At 43.6% G+C, this 10,744-nt stretch overlaps 1 protein-coding gene across 1 annotated transcript; it reads left to right on the top strand.

Annotated features, from left to right (window-relative positions):
- The first annotated feature begins 1,091 nt into the window (after nt 1-1,091).
- On the top strand, nt 1,092-10,437 carry LOC133973607 (hormonally up-regulated neu tumor-associated kinase homolog). The gene is made up of 11 exons (XM_062411573.1): nt 1,092-1,675; nt 2,475-2,597; nt 2,738-2,907; nt 4,964-5,019; nt 5,161-5,299; nt 5,446-5,573; nt 7,144-7,279; nt 7,911-8,088; nt 8,229-8,312; nt 8,807-9,074; nt 9,161-10,437. The coding sequence occupies exons 1-11, from the start codon at nt 1,424-1,426 to the stop codon at nt 9,928-9,930; spliced, it is 2,304 nt and encodes a 767-aa protein (XP_062267557.1). The 5' UTR covers nt 1,092-1,423; the 3' UTR covers nt 9,931-10,437.
- Nucleotides 10,438-10,744: the final 307 nt, after the last annotated feature.

The raw sequence follows: 10,744 nt of genomic DNA, 5'->3' as shown, positions 1-10,744 counted from the left end.
TGAGTGAGGAAGAATTGAGCACCAACACATTGCAATCTGACTCTGATGAGCACACACACACACACACACACACACTTTAATACACACAGTAGCAGAAAAGCAGACACACTTCATTGCGAGCCATCGCTCATCAGCGCAAAACCTCACCGCTGCTTTCCATCGGTCACCAGTGTCATAATGCTGTGGCTCCGATACCTCCTGCCAGTATTATATCACTGAATCAATATCACTCCATCTCCACTTTTGGTTTCTACAAAATGATGAGTGTTACAATGTAAACGCATCGTTTGAGTAAAAAAAAGTGAAAAGACCAGCAGCAATCTGCCTTGCTGAAGGGTTGTTGACAGAGAGACTGAATCCCATGTGTAGATACTGAATCCCCACCGGCTGCAGGGGGGCTGATCTGTTGTTGAAACCTGACCTCTGACCTTTCTGACGAAACATAATTACCCTGCAGAGGTCAACAGTGAAGTTAGTAGTTTAATGGTAATGACATCAGGGGAAGTTTTTGCATTATAATATGGCATCAATTAATAATAATAATAATTATTATTATTATTCATGTTGTGACCACTTACAGGCCCACAATATACTTGCCTTTGTTGTCGTATGTGTATGTACACGCAAGATGGCTGCTGCGTGTATCCTGAATCCAGAAGTGACAGAAAGATCAGTGTGAGTCAAAGATTAAGGAGCACTCTGCAATCTTTAGTCTGATATGTGTATTTCTGTGGTGTGCCCTCTACTGGAATCCTCTGGTAAGAATACTGTAACTAACCATAACTCTTATTCTTATCTACCTACCTGTCAGCGTAGTGTATTATAAGATTTGTTCCTACAATGAAGAAATTGGATTATGTCACTTATAAACTAAAACGTTAAACAGAATTTCAAAAGGTAAGCCAAGGAAATAAAGAAAGACAGTTTGAATGGTTACTGTGTAACCGGGAGTATCTGTGTGTACCTTAGTGTGTGCAGCGGGGGGGTAATTACGGTGTAGAATGTCCTCCTCATCACTGGAGCTGACCTAAGAACACAACGGTTAATCATCCACTACCCAGCAGAGAGGGACGGAGTGAGAAAAGGAGAGAGACGCCAGTTGGATGGACACTTTTAAGGCACCTGTACTTGTTTAAAGGTGAAACACACAAAGAGGAGTCATCTATCAAACCGTCTGGACTAAAGGAACTACTAATAGTGGAAGGATACAGAAATATGTTGCCAAGGACAACCCCCTGCTCCTGAAGAAGGATTTGGATCACATCTTTATTTTTAGCCGCATATTAAGTCAAACTCACCTTTGGATGTGTGTGTTTCTGTACGTCTGAGTGTGTTAGTATGTGTATTGTACAAGGTCAGAACTGTTTTGGGATTTGGTTGTGAGTGTAAGAGGAAGCCACATGGGGTCCGAACCCTGTCTGGGATGCCAGCGGCCACGGTGAAGCCTAGTCCGGAGGACATGGTGGCGGAGGTGGGAGGCGAAGGAGTGTCCCAGTGGGACGCCTCACCGCTGGAGCGGGACAGGCTGTCTCTACCCTCTCTGAAGGTCCCCAGGGAGCTGCTGCGGAGCTTCCCACACTCCAAACGGGTGGGATCCTACCTGGTGGGCAAAATGATCAACAAGGGCTCATTCGCCAAAGTCATGGAGGGGCTGCACATTGGCACTGGAGAAAAGGTCAGTGCAGGATTTGAGTCATGAAGAGACATGAAATGAGGGGTGGCACACTTGCGAAGGAAGACATCACACACACACGATAACATGATTGCAACTTGCAACTCTTGATTATACTCATTTGAGTTTGAAGAAGACGGTAGCCTGTTATTATTCTTGTCATGTGTACAAAGTCTTTGTCAGAACAACATATCTTTACATGATACTTGATACTTCACTACCATTACTCTGAAAGAGATTTTTTACAAGAACGGAAGTTTTTGTTTAGCGGATTGAAAGAGGCATGACATGCTCCTCTTTATTGTTTTCGAAAACAATTTGAGCAAACAAATCGTAAATTTAATCAAATCCTGTATTGAAATATTCAAAGTTCCAGTTATGATTTGTGTGTGTGTGTGCCCGCATTCATATTTAACCTTCTTTCATCGGTCTTTGTGTATTTGAACTGGTTGCCATAGCAGTGACCAAACTCATTTCCAGGGGTGTTTGCTCGTAACCCTTGATTCCCTCTGCAGGTGGAGGTGAAGTTGGCATATATGCAATCACACACACACACACACACACAGATATGCATTGGGATTTAAAAATAAAGAACACCACATATTTATTAGAAACATTTTCACCTACAATAATTATTTATAATGAAATGGTAACCTAAAATCGTGTTTGCTTTTTCACTTATCATTATCTTGAGAGGAAATTGTTGTAAGAGCATAAATATATGTCAAAGTTTCCCACCAAAGACTCATACTTACTGTGTGTGTGTGCGTGTGCGTGTGCATGTGTGTTTGTGTGTGTGTAGGTGGCCATTAAGGTGATTGATAAGAAAAAAGCCAGACAGGACACGTACGTGCTGAAGAACATGAAGAGAGAACCTCGTATTCATCAGATGGTCCGACATCCTCACATCGTAGTGCTGCTGGAGGTAAAGCAGATAAATAAATACATCTTTGGAATCCATTAATGTTGTGTGTTAAACGTAGCTTGTAATTACAATGTTACAACACATCCGCTGCTTTTGAATTATCTGGTCCCGTTAGTTATTTCACTAACTGTTCGTGTCAGACTCTGGAGACAGAGAACAGTTACTACATGGCCATGGAGCTGTGTGCAGGAGGAGACCTGATGGACAGGATCTGTGAGAGGAAGAAGCTGGAGGAGAGGGAGGTGCGACGCTACACCCGACAGATCCTGTCTGCAGTGGAGCACCTGCACAAACACGGCATCGTGCACAGGTGAGCCTGCACACACACACACACACACACACAGCATCGACACAATGCAGTTCTCCTATCTCCCACTCAATTAGAGAAATCCCCTTAACAGAGGCATCTTGTAACTGCTGCTTTACCTCATTAGTCTCTGTTGTGACTGGTATGAGATTCATTTCAACTTATTTCCGCTTTTGGGTAATTTGCTCGGACTTGAAAATGATTTAAAGCTGCTGTTTTGTTCATATTTATACTTATATTATACTTATTGCATCCTACACTTTTTAAGCCCTGTTTTATGATGTCATCTTCATGAAGACCTTCATCAGATATACTCATTTCAGAACAGCAACTCTTTAAAACCTATCAAATGGGTTTTGTGAGCTTGTTTTTTCTAACCTGTAGTTCATATCCTTGTAAACAGACCTTGAGTCTTTTAATAATATGACTCCATTCATAGGTTACCGCACATTTGGCATCTTAGTCTTTAACTCTAAAACTGGGAAATTATATTTGTATAATTCTCTGGATAATTCTGTGCCTTTTTTAATGATGGGGAAGGAGTGGATTTGCTCTTAAGACTTTGTTGTATCTTCCCTAACCTATTTTAGGAAAACTCATATTGGCCTTCAGGGATGTCTGTTTGAATGAAGATTTTTTTTTTGACTTACTTATTACAAAAGCTGTGCTCACTGGACCAGGCAGTGCTGTTGATAAGAGCTCAGGAAACTGTAATGCAGGGTTTGTCTTGATCTCATCTGGTTTATCTGTGGCTCAAAAGGTAGAGTCGGGGGTTCAATCCCCAGCCCGTGCACATAGATCCTAGGTATGAATGTGCATGTGAGTGGGTGAAACGTAAAACTGTACTGTAACGTACTTTGTATGGCCCTCAGGACTTAGTAAAGCTCCATATAAATGCAGACCATGTTTCCAAGTGTAGAATACAAACCAAAGACTCCAAAAAGCGTGGCCTTCTAATGTTTACCTACGCCTGAACAGTAGCTGTTTGTTGCATGGTGGATGTTACGGTTAGACCGTATAGATTCAAAAACATATAAACACACTTGTTAGAACAGGGCACTCAGTAGTTAACAGGGCATTAATAGTTTTACAGAGGAGGAAGCTGAAAGAAAGTCAACGTCTGGCACAGAGCGGTGTGGGAGTCACTGTTATTTTAGTGGCATTTTATTCGTTTTAGTATGTGTAGGTGTTAGAGACCCAAAAGTCACACACACACACACACACACACACACACACACACACACACACGTTTAAGCTGTAACCACACATACAACACACGCAGCTCTGGGCTTGGGTTTAAGACCTTGGCTCCTCTGAAGGTGGGAATGTGATTACCAGGCAATGACCTCATCATCTTGCGCCGGCGCCATGATTCACACATCATCACAACATCATGGACTTCCTCTCTAATGAAGTCCCTCAACGATGTCGCTCTCAGCCCGTCAGTAGCACCTCTCTATGTCTTGGACACACACACCCTGTCCTCGTACACATGCATACACACTCTGGCGCTCACAACCTCGCCACCAAAGTCCCACACAGAGATGATTAAACTGGATATAAATGGAAAATTTGCACTTAAACCCACCTCCTGCCACCCACATGCAGTAGGTTTACCGCATTAGTTTTATCCTTTATGACGACGTCTGCTCTCGCTCTTTCTCGTCGTTTGAACTCTTTCTCGGGTCGTGTGAGCGAAGTTCTCTGGATTGTTGGGACCTGAACTGTCTGTTGGTTAGATGGAGGCAGATGAAAAGAAAAAAGGCTTATTCCCAAGCTGTATTTTACAGAGGTCTCTTTCTCTTTCTCTCTCCTAACTGTTTTCAATGCTTGAGCTCTACCCACACCTGAATTTAGCTTGGGGTTTCCTGTTCTGCTGTGGGTCCAGTCTGGTCCCATCTCCTCTGGTTGTCTATGAATACACAGAAAAGCTTAGCAAAGCTTAAATTCAAAGCCAATTTCTCCAAAACACAAATCTCTAGGGGAAACTCAACTACTACAACGAACCACACTTTTTAACCAGTTGTCGGCTGTTGTCTCTCTTCTTTTTCCTCTGCAGAGATTTGAAGATTGAAAACTTCTTGCTGGACGAACATAACAACATAAAGATTGTAGGTATGTTGAAATCTCTGCTTTGTCCACTCACGTTTGTCTGACAGTGACGGATCAGGATGTTGCAGAACTGCAGCCATGTAGGGCGTCTGTATATGTGCAGTAAACAGGAGCCCATTGGAGAAATGATGCTGTCCCACACAGATTTTGGCCTGAGTAACACTCTGAAGGCAGAGTCGTTGTCTCTGGACCTCCTCAACACCCAGTGTGGAAGTCCCGCCTACGCAGCCCCCGAGCTGCTCGCTCACAGGAAGTACGGACCCAAAGTGGACGTCTGGTCTGTGTAAGTCATAAAGTCTGTTCCATCATAGCTTGGATTTGATATTTGTGAAAGATGTTTTGTTCCTACTGTGCTGTGTATGGATAATATAAATGTGTGAACACAATCTTTGTGTGTTTGTGTGCGTGTGTGTGTGTGTGTGTGTGCAGAGGTGTGAGCATGTTTGCCATGCTGACGGGAACTTTGCCCTTTGCTGTCGAGCCGTTCAACATCAAACAGCTTCACCAGAAGATGGTGAACGGAGACATCAGCAGCATCCCCGGTGATGTCAGCAAAGGTAGCTCCGCATTTCACCTCCCTCTGAAACAAAGATTGAGTCACCAGTATGTAGCACTTTGAAAAAGCGGGTCCGTGGCACAGTGTCAGGGAAAATTTTACAGATTCATCCGTTAAAATTGCATGCAATGTCATACCTGTCACATACACGGTCACACTATGAAAATGTTAAGTCAGGTTTTATTTAGTCTTGCTGACAAGTCTGTCAGAAATATGCACCAGGAATGACCTCACTCTTTCAATGAATCATCTCAATGACCAATTGGCTCTCAAGCTCCAAATATAATGACCAACAGACAGAAAGTAAACCATAAAAGAGCAACAATCAGACTAAATGAATTTCCTCTAATAATGATTTAATATTTTTCATTTGGAAAAGTTTTCCTTGGTTAGAGGTTGTCATATATACACCACAGGTGAAAACTATATTGGAAGCCATGTCCTGAGTAATCTTCCAGGCAGTTCTAGAAATTACTCATGCAAACATAATTTAGGATTCAGTGATTGTTCGACAGAGAACTGTGAGAGATTTCCTCCACTTATTCTGTATCATTCCCAAACTGGTCTGAGTGTCTCTGTTTCTCTCTCTCCTTCATTTTGGTCCCTCTCTCCACAAATAGTCTCCACTCCATTACTTTGTCAGGGCGCCATGTGACCACTAACAAACAGAGGTCCTATTATTGTGAGGAAAACCAGCTCAGCTCTGATGCTTTTAAACTGAAAAACTCAGATTAGCAGCTGTATCACTGCCACAGACGGACATTGGGGACACCCATGCTAACTTTCACAGTTTATCCTGCTTCAGTGACTTTATTTCACCAGCCTTTGAAGTGCTTTACAAATACAATTCCTGGCCTACCTGTAACAAACCCAAACTACTTACCACTGCCACATTTGAACAGACTGTGTATTCTGGTTTCTCTAATTCAGCAGTTTTAATGATCAATCGTTAATAAATGCTATTTAATGTTCAACACTTTCTGTACACTTACCCATTTGCAAAAAAGTGACCTGAAAGGGTTCTGAATTAAAAGCAATGACAAAATCGTATTATTTTCAAATAGTGCTTTAACAAACTGAGTTGACCCTACTTGAGACGAGCTGTGTTGGTTTCACCACGAGGACAAAGGCAGCAACTTGAATGGAGCACTCTTGCAGGGTGACCTGTGTGAGGTGATTATTGACCAGGAGTTGCTGTAGTAGTAGCTGCATATAAATAACAAACAGTGTGTGTGCGACCTTTAATTCTGTCCATTGCCTTAGGCAACCACAGTTAAAGGTTAGAATGGATCTTTTGTCTACACTAAAACCACTAAGAAATAACATCTGTTCTTTAGCAGCTAAATGCTTGACTATATTCAACAGCCATAATCCTTTACTTTGTCCAACTACTGCTTGGATCAGTAGACAAAAATAGTACAATGCAAGTCAAAAGAAGTTAAAAATACAAAAACTTCAAGTAGTTCAGTAATTATATATGGGTTTATAATACTGCAAATGTTATTTTTATTGCTGCATATTTTAAGTTAGCGTTATTTGAGAGTATTTGTCACTCTGTTCTCCTGTTGCAGGGGCCGTGTCATTCGTGCTGTCTCTGCTGGAGCCAGATCCAACCAAGAGACCCAGTGTCAGAGCTGCGATGGAGGAGCGATGGATCAACGAGGGATATGCCAAGAAACCACTGCACACACTCGCTCATAAAAACAGGTCGGCATCTACTGTATCGCTGCACTTTAATACGTAGTGTCTACAGTCACACCGACAGACAACAGGAATGAATTAAAATATTATTATAACATATTTGGCCGAATATAAGCTGAAAATAAAGACATCTTAAAATTTGAATGAGATGTGATGTGTACCTGTAATATTCTATTCACATACTGCAAAAATATGTAAATCCTCTTTCTATGTATTGCCACTGTGTAGCCTCAGTTGAAGTAGTATATTGTGAGACACAAAGAAGCCTCAGGGGAAGTTCTGCAGCAAACATTACAATGTGGGAAAAAGAACCAAGAAGGAAATCACAAAAATGAAAATTGTTGTGGTCAGATGGGTAACAGCTCTGTATATTAGAGCATGCCTCAAAGGCTTTTATCACTTCACGCAGAGTGGAAATGCAATCATGTACGGCTCCTCCTGGCAATAATGTGTCTTCTGAAATCCACATGAAGGAAATAACCATTCCAGCCCCAGACTGCTCTCGACCCAAATTCTTTAGTTGTCACTTATTCACTAACATCAGATCCTGAAGGACACATTCCATTTCTCTCCGCTTCACTTTTCACACTTTTTCTTTGTAATAGTTTTTCCCTCCTTCTCTGTTGTTATTTCCCAGATTGTGTGCAGAGGATCTCAACCCGTCTGTGTTGGCTTACATGACGGAGACGCTGGGCCACTCCCACTCTGAAATCATCCACACGCTCACCAGCAACCGACCATCCTCCATCATGGCCTCGTATCATCTGCTGCTCAACAAGCTCAACAGGAACCAGAGAGGAGCCAAAGCCAGCAAGGTTCATAACTCACACACACAACCACACAGACACACACACACACACACACACACACACACACACACACACACACACACATGCACACTAACACACAGAGAAGTTTGCCTCTACATGTGAACAGCTAATGATTGATTTGGCAGAAGCTGCAGACCAATGACTGGAGTCTTCCCAGTAAGAACACATGGAGGGAGAAGAATAACACAGAATCAAAGACTCACCAACAGGTAACATTGACATTGTCCGTAAACATTGATGTGGTTTTACTGAGGAATGTTAAAGTCCTTATTTTATTTAGTATTAGTCACTATTTTATTATTTAGAGTATCTGTTCTGCCTCCATAAATTACATTCAAATTCATTAAAAAATATAAATACCTACCAGTGTGTTTCTGTGAACATGGGCCAAACTAAAAAGTGAAAATGCAGCTGAGACTGAATTGGTCTCTGATTGGTTGAGTTTGTGAATCGGTGGGACCTTGATACTCTGGCCATGATCACTACTGTTTACTGCTCATCATCATGGCAGCGTTTATATCTAGGATATTTTAGCTTCATTTCTGGATAAGTGGGAGGAAGTGGATACCCTAAATTCATCTTTATAATCCAAGCTGAGGAAGAGAAGTGGCTCATTCAAAGAGTATCAACCAAACCAGCATACTATGAAGGTCCATTAGATGACAACAGTCTTGGTTTCACACTTGTGTCATTGCTTTTATAGAGTGAACCAACCAGTGAAAAGACGAAGCACTCCAGCCGACCTCTGAGGGCCCAACAGGCGACTGAATATCAGAGCAGCAGGAGGAAGACTGAGGACCTTCATCGGAAGACCAACAGAGGCGATGATGAGAACCGCCCCCCTTCTCCCTCTCTGCCCCAGCTAGCTCGCTCTGCCTCCCCCTCGATGCCCCCTCGCCTTCCCTCGCTCTCTCCCGCCCCCGAGGAGATCGCTATCACCGTAGACACAAGAGAGACAGTGTTTCCTGAGGGTAAGGATTCAATGGACAGAAATGATTCTGCACCCATGCCCAGCACAGTGTGTGACATATTTCATCTGTATACTTTTGTGTTCCAGTGTCTGTGTTTAGAGAAAGGGAACTCGTCCATCTCTCTCCCCCTGAAAGCTCTGCATCTCAACTCTGCGACTCTGCCCCCTGCCAAGTCCCCCTCCCCGTTGAGCCAATCAGAGACAGCAGCCCGGTGAGACCTATCCGACACACACTCCTGCTCAGGACAACTCGGTCTGACGGGGCAGCAGACCCTGGGTCGGATTGCTTCCATGACAAACGCCACCAGGATGACCACTCTCATCACCTGAGCATCAACGAGCGACTGGAGAAGCTGCAGACGTTTTATTCGTCAGAGAAGAATGGCGTCTCCCCCAGGAGGCTGCTGGAGGCCGACCCGCCAGCACACTCCTCAGACAGAGTCCCCCTGGGCTCCATGGACACAACCCAGACGTCTCCCTCCGCCCCCCTGCCACGCTTGCGCAATGTGGGGCTAAAGGACGCAAGAGGCAGGAAGATGACGTGGGTGGGGTTGACCCGACCTGGACCCCCAGGACTCCTGGTCAATGGGTCTAAACCCCCCGCCTTCCCCTCGCAGAGACAACACACTCTTGTCATCAAGAGCCTGAGACAGGAGAGGGGGAAGAGGAGGGACCTGTTGGCAGCAGGAGGAGAGAGAGGGACGGCAGGAGGAGTGATGAGTGGAGCACAGAGGAACTCGGTTCAGTTACGGCCGTCCCTCCAGCGTCGGGTGGCTGACCTGAACCTGCCGCTGCTGCCTGCTTCCCTGCAGGGGAAAAGTGACAAGAAGAGCCAGCTACACAGTATGAACTACTGACACACAGACAGGACGGCATGGTAGAGCAGCATGTACTAAATATGGCTGACAGAGTAGGCTACTTATGAATGGTCATGTTTAGTTGCAGTAGTAAGAGATCTAAGGTATGCAGTACTGACATATTAGGACAGTGCAGAAACATGAGAAATGTGCAAACTGAAGCTACCAAAAGAAAGTCATGCTACTATTCTCCACGTCTACTGATGCGGTCATGCATCACTCATCCACAAGACTCCGTCCCAAGCACCACACAGTATGTACAGTTTATATGCTGCAGTGCCAAAAATGTAAACTCAGACTAAGCTCCTCAACACAAACATGGCCTTCAAGACTTTTCATTTGTAATGTCGAACCATTATCCTCCTGGATTTCAACATGGTATGTTCCTCCCATCACAATGTGAAGTGCAAGATACGCCCTGCGACTCATGGTTCTGTTTGTATTCACTGTTATTAACCACATTTTTGTACTAACATTGAAAGTCAAAGTAAAATCTTAACCTCTCAATTCTACCTTTCTTGTTATGGGTCTTTGAACCCGAAGGTTGATGGTTCAATCCCGACTCCTTCACTCTAATTTTTGAAGTGTCTTTGGGCAAAACACTAAACCTAAAATTGGCCCTGATGGCTGTGCCTCATTGTATGACAGGTGTGTGTATGTGCTGTATGATTGTGCGTGTGAATTGGTGAATGGGAAGTACTCTAAAGCGCCTTGGGTTGATAAGACTGGAAAATCTGGAAATTCTGATAATTTACTATTACCATTAAACACATGCTAAAGGTCCGTGGTCTAGCTAATGCTAGTTTATACAGAG

Source organism: Platichthys flesus, chromosome 18, assembly GCF_949316205.1.
Source record: "Platichthys flesus chromosome 18, fPlaFle2.1, whole genome shotgun sequence".
Lineage (NCBI taxonomy): Eukaryota > Metazoa > Chordata > Actinopteri > Pleuronectiformes > Pleuronectidae > Platichthys > Platichthys flesus.
Note: the sequence above shows the minus strand (reverse complement) of the source record. Positions and strands in the feature narration are given on the sequence as shown.

Bases quoted from the DNA above. Each gene is read 5' to 3' on its own strand.
- LOC133973607 (XM_062411573.1), top strand. From the start codon at position 1,424: ATGCCAGCGGCCACGGTGAAGCCTAGTCCGGAGGACATGGTGGCGGAG. The intron at 2,598-2,737 runs GTAAAGCAGATA...TGTTCGTGTCAG, and splicing joins ACATCGTAGTGCTGCTGGAG to ACTCTGGAGACAGAGAACAG. The intron at 8,089-8,228 runs GTTCATAACTCA...TTGATTTGGCAG, and splicing joins GAGGAGCCAAAGCCAGCAAG to AAGCTGCAGACCAATGACTG.